The sequence below is a fragment of the Pleuronectes platessa genome, chromosome 12 (assembly GCF_947347685.1).
Source record: "Pleuronectes platessa chromosome 12, fPlePla1.1, whole genome shotgun sequence".
Lineage (NCBI taxonomy): Eukaryota > Metazoa > Chordata > Actinopteri > Pleuronectiformes > Pleuronectidae > Pleuronectes > Pleuronectes platessa.
In genome coordinates this window covers 14,007,818-14,024,543 of record NC_070637.1, presented here as the reverse complement: position 1 = coordinate 14,024,543, position 16,726 = coordinate 14,007,818, and the positions used below count along the sequence as shown (strand labels likewise).

General features: G+C 42.0%; 1 protein-coding gene across 1 annotated transcript; it reads right to left on the bottom strand.

The window, feature by feature from the left end:
* Window positions 1-3,088: 3,088 nt before the first annotated feature.
* zmp:0000000760 (collagen alpha-1(IX) chain) lies at window positions 3,089-16,146 on the bottom strand. Its single transcript, XM_053435922.1, has 26 exons — window positions 16,021-16,146; window positions 15,787-15,910; window positions 14,034-14,427; window positions 13,852-13,929; window positions 13,661-13,756; window positions 13,520-13,573; window positions 10,864-10,917; window positions 10,716-10,769; window positions 10,581-10,634; window positions 10,388-10,441; window positions 10,248-10,301; window positions 10,114-10,167; window positions 9,660-9,713; window positions 9,482-9,526; window positions 9,328-9,381; window positions 9,185-9,238; window positions 9,038-9,091; window positions 8,824-8,895; window positions 8,703-8,738; window positions 6,966-7,010; window positions 6,830-6,862; window positions 6,303-6,449; window positions 5,684-5,860; window positions 4,935-5,025; window positions 3,825-3,902; window positions 3,089-3,583 (listed from the first exon to the last, which is right to left on the bottom strand). Exons 1-26 carry the CDS (start codon window positions 16,040-16,042, stop codon window positions 3,381-3,383), a joined length of 2,235 nt encoding a protein of 744 aa, XP_053291897.1. The 5' UTR covers window positions 16,043-16,146; the 3' UTR covers window positions 3,089-3,380.
* Between the last annotated feature and the right edge of the window lie 580 nt (window positions 16,147-16,726).

Below are 16,726 nucleotides of genomic sequence, written 5' to 3'. Positions count from 1 at the left end.
AATTGTCCCACACTTGTGGTTAGGGATGTACAAAATGTGGGACATTCGTAGGCACTTGATGTGCACACATTAAAGGGAAACTGTGGCTCAGGTCAATATTGTATCTTTCAGTGGCTCCTGGACTAATAAATACAGTTGTTGTCTCAACTTTGGTTGGGTTGTGACCCCATAAAACTGACCCGTAGGTCATTACAGGCTGTGAGTCTACAACATGTGTGCAGATCAGTTTCAAAGTGATTTTCTTCTATCAGATTCTTTCATTTGAGTAATACTAACCATAATTTGATTCATCACCCCGAGAGGTAAAATAATCCTGTATTGGACATGAAAAAGACATACACAATCTGAATTTTGTGTTTTATTTTCTTGTTTTCATCAATTTGCAAGCCCTCATGTCTGAATAAAATCAGTTAAAGAGCTGTAAGTGTTGCCTGATATTTACTGGACTGATGGCGCCAAACTTCTTTTAAAATTTGCAAGAAAATCTATTTTCTTTAAATAGGTCCAAATAAATAAAGGGTCTTTATGATACTGGCAGAAAAACCTTGTTATAAATGAACTGCAGTCAGTATCTTGTTGCTCGCACTCCTGCTTGCACTTCAAAGGTAAATGTAAGCATCCTGAAGATGGGCCAAAATAATGACGTACAACATACACAAGACTGAACGTGACCAACTGATCTTAAAGTCTGTTTCCCCCACAGCCTAGTTAGGGTGGGGATTAGGAATCAGTTCAGGTTCATATAAGGGGAAACAGATTTTAATACAACATTGGTGCGATGTTGATGAGGCGACTTTGTTATCATAGTTTGACTATAAACTGGATTTGAGACTGTTTGACTCTTCAACTCTGGCACGGTGCAAAAATCAAATGTAAAGAATGTGAGAATTTGCCAAACAGTTTATATTGTGATCATGTATTTTTATGATCATGTTAAATACTTAGGTCCCTTCATGAATCAAATACTCTGGATGACCAAAACTGCCCCTGACATTGGTTAAATTCACGTTTGGGCCTCACTAGACAAAACTCTTTTGATCCGATTCCTTCCTATAGAAATAAAGTCCTCAGGCTGTTGTTGGCTAAGAAGAAACTTGTTGAAGGCCTAAGTTGCTTTCAGACGTTCACAATAAAACCTGGATTTATACCTGTAAATTGCTTCAGGTTCTTGTATAAAATAGCGTTCAACACAAATGCAGTTGGTTTTCACAAATAAAAAAAAACTGTTTACACAAATAAAAAGGAGGATAATTACCCGGAAAAAAGTTTTATGACTCCTGCCGCTACAGTGGTATGTTATTGTGCCAGTTAATTATAATGTGCGAGTGTGGTAAAAGTTTGCATCAGCATTGTTAATTGAATCTAGAGTTGGACCAAACACAGTCAGCACTCTGCTCACTTTGACTTCTACCAAACAGAACAACGCATTTGGATTATTGCTTACATCAACTAACATTTACAGTGTCTGGCAGATGCTCTGAAACTTTTCAAATAACTGCCCGAGGACAGCGTAAAGCCTCTGCGTCTAATATAACCTCTGATTCTGTGCCATCACTTTGAAGCTCTGCAGCTTTGGCTTTTTAATCAGCTCGCTCGCATTAAGCTGTATTTACCAGGATTACTCGTACGGTTCGCCGCAGAGATAAATAGTGAGCATGTCTACGGCGAGTGGTTGAGCCCACAGACAAAAAGTTGGGGATAATCATGCATCGGTAATTCTTTCCATGACAGAGGTGGCCATAGCATGGTTTGATGGAACAAAACAGAGCAGCATGGCACACATGATGCTGCAGTCCCACAGGGGTGGAGGATGACGATCTGCAGTCACCGGCCTTCTCAGAGGAAATTAATGGAAGCCAGGAAAGACTCGGAGAGGAGCCACACGCGGAGCTCCCAGGGTGTTTCCCCCTTTTTGTGAAGCGTTTCTGTGGAAAACACTCATTCATTCTATTTCTCAACTCATTTAGTCTTTTCTGGGCTGCAGAACGACTGGAGCACATCCCAGCATGCATTGATCCCAAAACAGGGAAGTGCATGGGTGTCGGCCCTCTGCACGGCTAATGCAGACAGACATGTGTGGTACCTCATACACTTCAGAGTCTCCACTTCACTTGACCGGCAGGTTTCTCATCTGGAAAGTCACACGCAGGCCAAGAGTCCGGCCAGCGCTGTTGTTGCTGTGAGGAAACAACACTACAACAGTCTCTGCAGAGCTGCCATGTGGGAAACATTGATGTGGGTGTCATTGTTTGTTCTCATAGCTACAACAACCTCTGGGAAACACAGGTGGGAGATCATTAACCTTTCACCCATGTAGAATCACTGTAGCACAATGATATATAATTGAGATTTGAAAACACTTTAAAACCTTCCAGTCAGGGAAATGGATGGGAAATAAAAAATAATGTAGTGCACTCCTTAATTACGTCCGTCAAGGGGGTTATGTTTTCGTCTGTGATTGTGTGTCTGTCAGTTATCAGGATCAAGTGAGAGCAACTGGACAGAACTTTGTGGTACTTAGCTCTTCATTTCTTTACCTTTGTGAGATCGGGCATTTTCTTACATTCTCCTTGATCACTGCACCCTTCAGAGATGTGGGGCAAATATTTGTTGTTAAAAACTAAATTATGATTAAATTATATCATAAGTTTATATTTACAGTGCTGTAGTGGGAATGAAACATGTATTTTATTCATCATATAGAATATCTGAAACAACAATTTCCAATAACAATAAGTACGGATATGGCAATTTTTTTATATTATACATTGTATAGATTTTATTAATAACAGGCCATCTATTGATCGTTGGATTCTTTGCGGCAAACAGTTTACTGTATTAAGATAAATGAGCAGATCCAGGAGCTTTCTTATTTACATTAACGTGGCGATATAGGATGTTAGCATTAGTTTTTCCTTGACTTTTCTAAAAAACTAAATATACTTGATATACTGTGTGAGTATAATGTAAATTTGTTCATGTTTTTAAACATTACTGTTAGTCTGTCTTGGGTTATTTATAACACCAGGTCTCAGATCCCATCCCAGATAAAAGAGCTATGGCTTTCACACAATAGTCTAAAAGAAAAGAAATCTTTTGTTATTTTTATTATAAAGCACAGGTGTTTAAAGACAACTCAGACTGAAATCAGTTCAAATTAAATTATCAAATGACGATGGTCTTTTCATACAAACATACTTTGTTATCACTCACATACTGTGGTCGTTGTCTTTGTTTGCAGAAGTTTAGCTCAGGTTTTAGTTGCATATTTACACAAAAATGTCAATTTATTTGATCAAAACACATATTAACAAAAATCTATCTGTCAATGTTTTCCTCCTTTAAGCTCACTATTCAATTCACTGTCCACTGTTCTTCCTCTATGCACGATTCCTCAACCTCCGCGGTGCTGGCGGAGGTGTGCCACTGGTGGGTTCGGGCTGGGAGCACCCAGAGGTGAGACAGACCCCAGGGGGTCCTCTGAGACCCGGGTGGCCCCTGAGTCCAGGCTGGCCTGCATGTCCCCGCTCGCCCTGCTTCCCTGGCTGCCCGTTGAAAGCTCTGCCAGGACGTCCACGCTTACCTGAAACAAAAATGAGGATATTTACAGAGAAAAATCATTTGTTTTTGGCAAAGGAGACACTCTCTTTTTTAATTATACTTTCCGCATCCTTCCTCTGAAGCACATGCTCAGCTTAAGATAGCTTGCATATGTTGCAGAGGGTCAGCTGAAGGTAGTTCCACAGGCTCAATTTTGAAAATCAATTAATGACTCATTTTAAGCAAGTCATAAAACAACATGAAAACGTGGAGGATGGAATTACCCTGTGTTCCCTGGTCGCCAGTGTAGCCAGGAAAGCCATGACCCTTCACTCCTTTATCTCCTAGCTCTCCTTTGTCACCTGGAAGACAAACACACACTATTTAAATATTCTTTGATTTGTTTGACTTGGTGTGGGTACATAGCTTGAGTGTGAGATCACGCTTCAGCCACTGTCAGGCTGTGATGTGATACAGTGCTGAAGTACAGGATAAATAGATTCAGCAGATTCATACATTGGGTTTCATGATCAAATGTTGTCATGATCTTTCCAGGGATGGAAATTATCTTACTTTTACTTATTTTTCATTTTTAAGGGAAAGTTTGTGCTTTTACAAAATATGTTTGAATACTTAGCCGACTGTTGATCAAGATTTAACCAAATGAACACAATCATTTTATATGAGGCATTCTTGAAAACAAAACTACCCATCAGCCTTTAGAGGAATAAAAATCCACCTTTATGTAAATATAAAGAAAATACACAAATATAGGATGGAATCAAAGTACTCATTTTGTATGTCGAGTATTTTTGTACTACTACCTCCTGCTGTACAGTACTTAAATAAAGTTGGAGGGCCTGTAAAAGACAATGCAATGGTCCAAGTCTATGAAACAAAGGCCAACATGCTGACTGTTGTAACCCTTCAATGAGGTCCATTCCAAAAATACAGGAATAATAAATAATAGCTCCCATAATTCAGCATGATAGCGTCTTTTCTGTTAGACCCTCGCTGCCTGGCAAACGCCCACATCTTTAAAACTCCATGACTCCTCCAGTTTATATTGCAGGCTGGCTGTTGAAAATATGTGAAGTCCAAGTGGAGGCCACGATAACCCAACGATGACATGACATGTCTGCTGGATATGTAAACAAACCACTGTTTGCCAACACATGAATCTACGCATCGGTTATTTTAAGGTGATAATAAGTTAATGATATGTTTATAGTTTGTTGTTCTGCCAGAGGCCAAACGAATCAGTTCATGCACTTTTAAATAAATGAGCTGGATTATTTTTCCACCGCTTCTTTGTAAACAAGACAAGCTCCGGTGAATTAGGTTTGTTGTTCCTGACTTTCATAACTGTGTTCTGCCATGTTGGTTTTCCGTACCTGTTTCTCCCTTTCGTCCCAGATCTCCAGCTTCTCCGTAGAAACCCTGTTGACCCTGTTCTCCAGCAACACCGTCGTTACCCGGGTTGCCCTGACAACAATCATCGATAGGAAAATACAGTGTCAATCTCTTGTGAGTTTTCAGTGTGAACTTTGTATTGGTTTCATTCAACTTTGACCGGCTCTGCAAAAAAGATCCTTCAAGTTGGATGAACATTGCAAAGTAATGGGACATCACTGTTCTTGGTTTGGCTTTAAACACCACATCGTGAGGCTTTCCGGCCATAATCTAATATAGTGGAATATCATTATACGTTAATGGCTTCGAGAGCCTTTATCAGTCCGAGAGTCTTTGTGATTAAAGAAGTTGTGGAACATGAATCGGTCCTACACTGCAAAATAATGTGGAAAAGGCTTTCCAATCCAAGGACAGTCTCGATACTCTCCAAAAACCATTCAGCACAGAGACAGTGTCTAGTGTGCGACTCCCTATTTGTCCGCATAGAGACGTGGAAAGTCGTAATGTTTTCATTCCAAGCTTTTCAGCCAAATACTTCAGCTCTTTCAGTCCAGTCCAGACCCTCAGAGTACGTTTCAATTTTACACAGCCAGGGAGAAAAGAAAAAAAAGACAATGTATGTTAACTTCACTGTGCTCTCAGCTGAAGGTCTGCAGGAGGTGATGTGATACATACAGCTATGATTTTAATAGAAAGAAAAAAAGGCGGATTAAAGTTAAGACCAACTCACAGAGGGTCCGGGGGGTCCCTTCTGTCCGGGGGGACCGGGGGCACCCATGGGCACGTCACCATACAGAGGACAGACAGCAGCACATGTCCTCTTCACTGAGTTGGCGAAGGTAGACATCTGCTCCAGCACCACCATCTTACAAACCTCGATCACGTGTTCTGCGGGGAGGGTTGGACCCTGTGTGACAAATCAATACCACATCCTTGAGTTGGAGGGGACCCAACTGGGGGACATGAAATGTGGAGCGTTCTGACAGGACGGGGCAAGCTGAAGCAGCGGCTGCCTCTCAGAGGAAAAGGAAAGGCAGCAAACTAGTGAAGCCAACAATATTTCCTGAGGCTCATTATGGATTTATAGCCACACTAAATGAAAGTCTTGCTGTGAGTCACTATCGACCACACGCTAAATGAGAAACTGTTTAAATGTGCTCTTGACATTGAAGTTGTTATCAAACACAAGGTGTGTGCTAGTCTGCGTTCACGTTGCTGATTCTGTGCCATCTTCCACAGATACATGAAGCCATAGCCAGTTATTAATTGTCATTATTAAGTTTAGCAGGGACTGAAGAGCAGTGTATTTCATCATTATGTCACGATTCAGAAGCTTGCATTTTACTTACTGGTGGACCCGGGGGCCCCTGAAAGCCATCTGGTCCTCCTTCACCTCGAACCCCCTTGACTCCGACCGGACCTGAATGTCCAGGAGGGCCTGCGGGGCCGCGCTTCCCCCGTCCTCCCTGGAGACCCTGCTCCCCTCTGTCTCCAGCCTACGGAACAGGTTAACAACTTCAGCAGGACTGGGTTCAGGATGCAGACAGTCGCATCCATCAGAATACGAGCATGAGAAATCCCATTTGCATCGACAGAAGCTTCACAGAAAGCGGTAAAAGCTCTGGGGTGTTTAAAAATATTAACAGTTTTGATAGGGTGGTGTATACATCTAAATTTATCAATAAATTAGAAGTGTTCATGTAAAATAAAAATAAAAACCTGGAATAGAACACCTGGTGAAATGTGCAAGATTCATTGTCCTGCAATTGTGGGTGTCATAATCACATCGACAGATGCCTGAAATATGTGGGGAATGTGATCTGATGGACTGATATTAGATTTTCTGACTATTCACTCAGACAATATCCCAGCTCACCTTCGGCTTGGGGCCTTTAACTCCTTTGTCTCCCTGTGAATAGAGCAAAATCATGATGAGAAAAGAAAAAAAGACAGACAAGAGGATTTAATGATGAAAATAGATGAAATATTTGGCGAAATATTTAGGGCAGTACCTGTCCACCTTTAACTCCTTGGATTCCCTGGATTCCTGTGTTTCCCTGCACAAGGCGAAAGAAAAATACAATGTTGAGAAACTTTCATATAGTTGCTGTATCAGGATTTCACCTGCCTTCTGCTCTATGAATGGACTTTTCATTGACTGGAGAAGAAAAGCATCCATCAATTGAACACAGTAAAGCTTGGAGTAAGTCTGAGTCCAGGGCCACAAGAGACACAGTTTTTATTTAAAGAGGATAGTGCAACATGTGAAACTGCATGATAGAGATTAGACCTTTTTAGTACTTCATCTTTTATATTGTCTGCATTTCAACAGCACCTGACTACAATGTACCCCTCAGCAGAGGATTTGGATTGTATTACTGTTTGTTTCTTGTTATATTTTGCACCAATTTTTAACGTGGGAGCAGTGGAAGTGTGTTTATGCACCTGAAGCTACTACCTGGAGTTATAAAACACATAGGGGCATTTACAATTGTACATCGTCTGCTGGGCCCAACACATTATTTGTTTTTTAATAGCATCTTCATAATGAGTTATATTTGTTTATTCAAGTTTAGTCAGGTGCGCTGTCCTGCAAAAGGTGTCAACATTTTAATACTTTTCTGCAGTGAGGTTTTCTTACTGTCAGAATTCAGGCCATAAATCAAAGCTGATTATAAGATGCCCCTTCACTGCCGTTCTTTTGACAGCTACTGCTCAAGCACTCAGTCATGATATGCCAATGTTTCCCAGTGTGGAGCTGTTCTGTTTGGGAATCCTACACCAAACCAGTTATGGAACAGGACCATTCATTGTTTTCTCATTGTGACCCTGTATGTGTTTGTGGATGCCTTCATGGCAAAATGTTCTGGACACACCTACTATGGTGGGAACTTCCACAGTAGATTTTTCCAGCACTTTAGTAAGTGATTATATGTCTGTCTGTCTGTGCATAGATATTGTCACCACAATAGTGTCACATCCAAGATTCAGTCACAAAACTTTACTGGTGTCCAGTCCAGGCGTGGTCCACTCCATGAGTAATAAGTACTTTTGTAATGAGTACTAATGGGTCAGAATGTCAACATGTAGACGGGCATCGTGGCTGGTCACTGGTTTCTTAGTCTGCCATTCAACCAATGATAATCAATCGCATAGTACACAATTCCAACTTCCTGAATAACTATTAATTAACATTTACATAATTTAAAACAGATCAGTGCCAAACTTCTACATATACATTTTCAATAGATTTTTTTTTAAACTGGATTTGTTTGTTTTGAAACCCGCCACAAAAAAATAAACATGTGATAAGCGGTTTCTGCAGAAAGTATCTGCCTCTTTAATCAGCGTGGGACAGAAGCTGGTCCCGAGGGGCAGATCAGCGGGTTGTGACCTTCAGTCCAGATGAGGAGAATAAGACTGACTGAGCCAACATGGGGGCTCCAACCTCGTCATGCTGGTTTATCATGAGTTTGTTCACAGAAGGAGCAGGGGGACAATATTACGATCAAAGACATGGCTTGATTAATATGATAAAAAAAAGATTATGAGGTGGTGTCTCAACGATCTTTAATTATTATCTGAACACAAGTTTAAAAAGTCAAGTAATAAAACCCGGTTTCAACAGAGAACACCTCTGCATATTCTAAATTAGTACATATTTCCTGAATACTGTCAATAATTGAGCAATTAATGGTAATTTTGCTTTCAAATAATTTCTCTGATGGGTAATGGTGAGGCTGTATTACCTTGGACCCGGGTTTTCCAGGCACACCCACATGTCCCTGTGAAGAGATGACAAGGTTTAATGACTTGAAGAAAATGAACTAGTATTTGGAAGAGTTTAGAAAATTCATCTGGAGCACTCACAATGGGCCCTGGTGGGCCGATGAATCCAGGTCTTCCTGGTTTCCCCGCAGAACCCTTGTAACCTCTTGGGCCCTCGAGAATAAAACATTTATTAAACCGACCTTAGGGACCGCTCTTTCTTTGCAATTTTTCTTAAAGATGGCATCTACTTTACGTGCAAAATGTATAATGTGCTTGTCTTCAGTGATGGAAATATCTGAAAAAAGTAACTTACGGTTCGGCCTTGGGGACCCATGTCTCCTGCCGGCCCCAGGGCGCCTGTCTCCCCCTGTTAGAACACACAGTCAGCAACGAGCTGATGTGCCAAAAACAACAAATTTTTACATTTATTTACAAAAAACAAATCAGGCCATCGAGCTACCTTTGTTCCGGATCGCCCAAGTTTTCCACTTTGACCTTGTGAACCTTGATGAGCCTGCGAGGAAGAGATGACACTTATATTAAGACGAGTGCTTGGCTTCCATGATTCCACATGAAGACATTATTATAAGAGGAAGGTATCACCTCTATTCCAGGATCACCATCTCTGCCAAATATGCCTGGATCGCCAATAATACCCTAGGGAGAGGCCACATAATCACAACACAGACAAATAATCTTGGCGGTGCGAGTGAGCGCTGAGGTGTGAGGCATTGTGCGTGTGCCAGCAGTGAATTACCTTTGGCCCGACGGTGCCAGCTCTGCCCACAGGACCTTGGATCCCCTAGTTTTCAGACCAAAAATCAGTATTGAATATTGAGCATAAAAATATGAAACCTTTGTGATGTTTGTATATCGAACATAATCAAACAGACACACATGAATTTAATGTCATTGTGATGTTTTAATGTACGTACAGGCTTCCCCTTCTCTCCAGCTGCACCCCTCTCTGCAGGATCTCCTACAATTCCCTGTCAAAGTAATATTTGACACAAAAAAACAAGATGTCACATTATATCCAACACATTTCACTCACAGGGTAACACTGAGAATCAGAGAGCTATTCTTCATTTATAACAGAGAAAGTTATCATTGTGGTTGGGGCCTTTCTCACAGTGACTCACAAGCTCATGTTGATATAGTTCAAGACCCTCAGATCTCGGCAAATTTCCGGCCACATGGACGAACATTGTTTATAGAGACGGCGGAAAAGCCAAAAAAATTGCAGTCCTCCAGTGTTTTCCCACATTTGTAATTATTTACTGGCTCTGAGCTGCTTACATGAGGAGATTTTGTAGACCCTGAAATAACTCAGTCACAATATGGATTGTGGGAATCCCATGAAAAGGGAATCCCCCCGAATAAACCCACCTGCTTTCCTCTGGGCCCAGGACGCCCCGTCGCACCAGTCTTCCCTTTATTTCCCTAAAAAGAAAAGCACAATGGAATTAAGTTACAAAATTGGTGGATATAAAGAAGACAGAGAAATAAGGGAACATGATTACCTTAACACCTTGAAACCCAGGAATCCCTTCGTGTCCTCTTTCGCCTTGAGCTCCCTTTAAGAGTCCAAAATGTTAGTAATACAGTAACTACATAATAAAGTGTGAAAGGACTCACCACAGAGTCTGGAAGGTTAACTTACAACTTCTCCTGATTTCCCAGTCTCTCCGATGTCCCCAGCAGCTCCACGAACTCCCTGTAATTACCCTCTGAGTTATTTTTAAAGTTATAAAAACTTTCAACAAGCAAATCCAATGAAAAGTTGAAAACTTAATTAACTTGCTGCCTAATTAAATGCGTCCAATCAAAAATCTGCCCCCAGCAGAGATGCTTACCTTGAACCCTGCTGCCCCTCTTAATCCCTTCAGGCCCTGAGGACCTCGGTCTCCCTGATAACACAACATCACATTAATGCACATGTGTAAAGTTTCAAGGTAAAGAAAAAGCTGAATCTGAGAGCGATAAATTACCACTTGGCCCCAGAGTCCTCTCATTCCTTTCTCGCCTTTGATTCCTTCTTCCCCCTGAGGATGTGTGTAAAGTTTCATTAATGGGTTCTGAGAAGAAGCCAAAGAGAAGCGTTAAGCCCTGACAGGAGCATATAAAGTACTATATTACCTTTAGGCCTGGCTCGCCAATGTTGCCGTAGTCTCCTGTGTTTCCCCTGATGGCCTGGAAGACATGTCAAAAGCAAGACATGACCTTAAACTACATGTTTGTCAATCGACCAGCTTCTATGATATATAATATTGTAATAATAGTGCATAAAACATGAATTTTGGAGTGAGTGGATGTTTCCAGTGAGAGAAAGTCACTCGTAACGTCTGAAGCATCAGACAGAGGAACTGACGGACATGACGGCATCTGCTCCTTAAATAAATACTCAGAAACCAGCTGTTTTATTTTCTGCTGTCAGCATGGCAAGATGGACAAGGAACAAAGGAGAAAAAGTATTAGTACCAGTTTGACATACTGGCAAATACACTTTTTTTAAGAATTACATGCAATCATGTGCCCGTATAAAGCTCAGGCTTTTAGCATAGCTTTGCAGAAAGATGACAGAGGAAATTTCGCTTGGTTCTGAACATAGGGAACAAAATCCAGCTTCTGGGACCTATAAATATAGTCAACATGCTACTAAATGCTTAAAGCTGTTCAAGAACCTTAGCTTAGCACAAAACTAAACATTTATCTTTAATATAAAAATAAAGAAGATTTTAAAAAACAACCTTGTAACTTCTCTGACACGTAGAACATTAAATTGTACAAAACAAGTGTGAAAAAGACAATGTTGCTTCAGTGTGGATAAGCCAGCTAGGCAAACTGTGAACATCTCTTCCTGGTCTTTGTGCTAAGCTAACAAGCTATAGTCTTTAGCTGTAACACATTGACATGAATCATCCCCTCGGACTCTTGTCAAAGAAAACGTTGTAAATGTAGCAGTATGTCAAAGAACAGTTAGCTTAGCTTAGCACAAGAACTGCAAATGGGGAAACTGCTATCTGAGAGAGGGACAGTTTATGTACAGCTGATGTGTAAAATCTTTACAAAACAAGTATGAAAAATACTATGTTGGGTAAGTGGGCGGTTAGGGAGCCAGACTAGCTGACTAACCAATCATGTGGCTAAGTGGTATTGACATCACAGCAAGAAACCCAGTGAGTTCACTCAATATGAAGACACTATAAATTTCAGTCACACATCAGTCACATTGGTGGAGAAAACATAGTTTCAGCAAGATTTAGGAAACATTAGTCACTGACACAACAAAATGGACCGTGATCGTTTCCACAGATGCGTCCGTCCCTGGTAGTAGAGGGACAAGTGTTTTCCAGTAGGCTGTATGTCACTGATTCAACAAACACATTCAACTACGCCAGGATGCCTTTGTGTTGTCTGTTTATTTGACCATCTCGCCCCAACACTGTTTTTACGCAGAGTCAGCTAGACGCAGGCCATAACCTCAGAGATGGCCGACAGTACGGCGAGAGCCATGACCGTGAACTTTACAACGCCTTGAAGGCGGGTGTAAAGCCCCTGAAGAGGAAAGGACCACCCACCACCTGAGATGGACAGTTCATATGTGAGTGCCAGGAAATGCCCTCCTCGGATGCCAGCGGGGGAGGAGATAAACATGTTGGGGCTCCGTGATTCACGAGCTGGAAGGGGTTCAAATCTCTAACAACTTACACAGGACTGATCCCCAGATGAGCTACAGCTGCTGCTCAAGACATGAATATGTAGCATGTACAGCTCTGGAAATGCACTCTGCACAGTGCATCACTCGACAGACACACATTTGTGTTTGCTCAGGCAGCATGGGGTGTTTTTTTTTTCTCAAGAAAAGCATGTTAAATACTAAGACAGCACACATGTGTATACAATCCTGTCCTCCTTTAAACACATGTTATCCTCACCGTTTTTTGAAAGACAACCAGATTCGCCCCGACGTAACAGTAACTGCTACGCTTCCAAGAGATTAACAAGTCATAAATTTAAAGTGGAAATAATCAGCAGTGTGCTGCTCCCTGGAGAATACAAATGTGAGTGTATTTGTTCATTCAGTGATCCGTGTGTAACTGGCTCGTGCAGCAGAATACTTCCGTCATTATCATTTTCTCTAAAGTTTCCTCTTTTTCCCAGTTTGGTCTCCCTGTGGTGAATTAAATAGCCTTGTATCTCAAAAAATAGAACACATTCGAGAAACAAATCCTCTGACAAAATTCCCACAATGGTTAAGCAGACTAATGCCGCTCATTACCAGACACTCAGAGGGTTTGGTTGTAGCTCAACTCGCCTGGTTTTCCAGTGTGTATGGGATTCATTACATATCGCTAAGTTCATTCCAAATGGAAAAGCAAAAGCGGTCACAAATCCTATGATCCTTCGCCAAGATGAGTTAAAGCATATATTCTAAACCAGCACATCCTGCATCCATGCAAATGGTTATTTCAGAACGAAAAAAACAAGTTTATTGTCACGTTAATCTTGGCCTGGACACAAAATGTTTTCAAACTATGAAAGGAGCCCCCGTGTTTACTATCGCTATGCGCTTGTGCTTCCAGATCCGTTTCCATCCTGCTGTGTCTCAGTTGTACGTCTAATGCCATTTTCCACAGCTTCACTGCTGCTGTCTCATAAATGCAAGTTTTACAATGTCACAATTCAGTTTAATTCTTTGCTGTCCATCATGAGGAAGGGGGTAGGATCACTCTGGGTGAACACAGTGGAACAGGAGGTTTGATATTTGCATGACACAAAGACATTTATTTACCCAGTTTCCTTGTCTTCCTTGGTCTCCGGCCTTCCCTGGAAGACCTCTATGACCCTGCAGAAGAAAAACAAATTCGTCAACACAGACTCAACTTATCTTTCTAGTACATTCAGCCAATTTTCATTGTGCAGGTACATTTACCTTTGGCCCTGGAGGTCCCTGAATGCCTGGTTGTCCGTGCATACATTTGCAAGCTGCTCTTCCAGCTGTTAGACCGATCTCTGCATACCCTCCACACTGCCATGCACAGGTAAAGAGATATTTAGGATTTGAAACTGCAGAGATGTCTGTAACAGAGGGAGCGAAATGGTGTTTTGTCCCAGGTGACTGACCACACTGGAGAGCTCACAGCAGCCCTCTGAGTAAGGCTGCTCTGGGTCACACGACACATCCATCTGCTGTAGGTCCACCTGGTAAAACAGAGGAGATGATGTGACGAATTGAAGTTGCAATCCAAGACCAAGGGAAGTTATATATAGACCAGAAAATATAGAAATGCAAAGTGTTAACGTACAGACAAAGAGCGATCTCCTGCTGCTCGCTTCACGATGGATGTGTACCCCTGGCGGATGACAGGCCTCGACTCATCCATGGACTCCACACTGACCTCCTCACAGTCTATCAGCAGCTTCACTTGTCTGCCCTTCACGCTCAGCGCCAACTTGTGCCACTCTCCGTCGAACAGTTTCTCCACGCCATGGAAAGTCCTCAGCATCTGGCTCCCGAGGGGGCTGGTGTAGAAGAAGTCTAAAGAGCGGGTGTCGCCCTGGAAACGCAGGCCCACTTGCTCCCTCCCCTCAGGGTCGCTGACCTGCCACAGGTTCCAGTTCCTCTTGGCAGTGTCATTGGTCACCTTAAAGGTGGCAATGATGGAGTAGTCGGAGGGAAGTCCATCTGGATACACGTCACTGAGGCACAGGAGTGGGGTTTATAGGACACTGGATAAAATCATACAGAGGCTGCTTTCTTTCACAAAACAACAATTAAGGGCTTATGTGGGAACATGAGGGTTTAATTGAAGAGGAATGTGCATAAGTTGAAACAGGGACTTTAACTCAATGCTCAAATCCCCAATTAGCATATGAGTTGGGACTGATTCAATACTTACATTTGTTTGTAGCTTTTTTGTGAAAATGCAGAACAACTGTTTATTCAATATGAGCAAAGCACTAAAGGCTCTAAACCTTGCATTCATTTTCAGACAAAGAGCGTTCAAAGAAAAACCGTTTGACCTAAAGACATGCTAGCAGCTCTGCAAAGCAAACAACCATAGACTGTATAAAAAGATGGATGACATGTCCCCACTTCCCCTCACTGTACAGAATTAAGATAAAACAGAACAGGCACAAATTCTGCCATCTTGAACATTTGGAGTTGGAGTCTTTACAGGAGCGATCGGAGGATTGAGCTGAGGTAGCAAAGTCCGGGTGATAAACGCTCTCAACCAATCACGAGGTCAGTCTCAGCTGTCAGTCATGCCAGCATCAAATAACTAATAACTGAAAACACTTGACGTGTGAAGTACCTGAAATGACATTTGACATGGACTTGACTTTTCACTTTTCTCCATGCCCCCTCCTAATGTGGAAAAGGCTGGATGTATGACCTATACTGCAGTCACCAGGTGGTGATCACAATGTTTTGTCTTCACTTTTAGGGACCTGCCATGTCATCCATCTTTATTTGTATTGGCTCAACAGTGCTACAGCTAAATGTTAACATTAGAATGAATTAACACCCAAACACATATGTAAGTGTGTGGTCCAAAGAGGTGGACAGATCAACATGTGGAGACTGCTTTCCTTAGAGCTAAGCTGCTAGCATAGTAAAAAACTTTTCTAAATCCAATCCAATCCAATCCAAAGCTCATATATGAGACAGAGTAGCGCATCAGCTCACTAATAACCTTCTTTATGTTCCCTACAGGCTTTGACTGCTCACCATGCTACACTGCTGCACAGGTGTCTCTTAGGACCATGTGACATCATTGTGTGGTGGGATTACAGGCACATCCACACTGCTTTCAAGCTGGTGTTGAGTTACTCGATGATTAGTAACCTAGCACCGGTTTCTGAAAGGTTAAAAGTGTCAAGTCTGTTTCACCTCTGACCGTTTGAAGGTGACATCACAGTGATCTGACATAACACAGACTACACGTATTCCTCAATGTCGCCAGATGAGAAGTTAAAGTCCAGGAATTTAGCAAATATACGATTGCCAGTTCCCCTTTAATCATTGACTAGGCTAATGGAGTCTTGTACTTTTACCTCATGGTCCTGCGTAGATGGATGGAGGGGTTGATGCGGTACGCCACCGCCTCCGGTTGAGAGCCATCCACCCTCCTCACTCCTCTGGACTCCGGCACACGAAACTCCTCCAGCAGATCAAAGCCTCACAGCACAAACACAGAGCTTAGTTAATCTTAGTTACATCAAAGTGAAACAGCATCAACTTCCTCTAAATCGTGTCACCACTGAGATCATTGATTTTCAAATAGTTACTCATTCTCCTTAACAGTGTCATCGCTTTACAGGTAATTTATTAAAGCCCATCAACATGTAGAGGAAGTTTATTTTCTTGCATGGTTGGATTTGGCGCCTGAATCTGAAACAGTGGAGGCTCTGTGCTGCAGTAAGAATGAGATCAGCACGGCTGTGGTGTTTCCTGTGAGGTTGAAAAGTGCCGTCTGCTGGTGAAAGACTCTGATTGCAGTGTTAAGACTTGAGTCGAAAAAAACTCTTTGACTGAAACCTGCAGTCTTGTCTCATTACAGATTTTGTTACCCTTTTGTGTAACAGTCAACAGGCCAGCAATAGCAAAGTATTTCTGCAGGTAGACAACTTTATCTGTTGGGAGGACACCTCATGTTAAAAAAGAAACGTTGTGCTAACTGGTTTATTTATGGGGTTGGGGGGGGGGGGGTTAACCCCAGCATGACCCCGTGTGTCTACACAGGCGCTGAGAGAAGGAAATATGACACTGTGCGGACTGCTGTGAGGACAAATAATGCATTGTGGCCTGACAAACACTGACATCTGCTGGTCATGGGGCTGAAGTACAGTATTCAACCAAGACAAAAAATACTTAAGCAACACTTAAAAATGATTTATATGTTTTGGATATATTGCTTATGATAAGTCAACCTAAAAACAGATATCCCTGAATCCCCAAAGTCTTCTAAACAAAGATATCAGCAACACATATTAG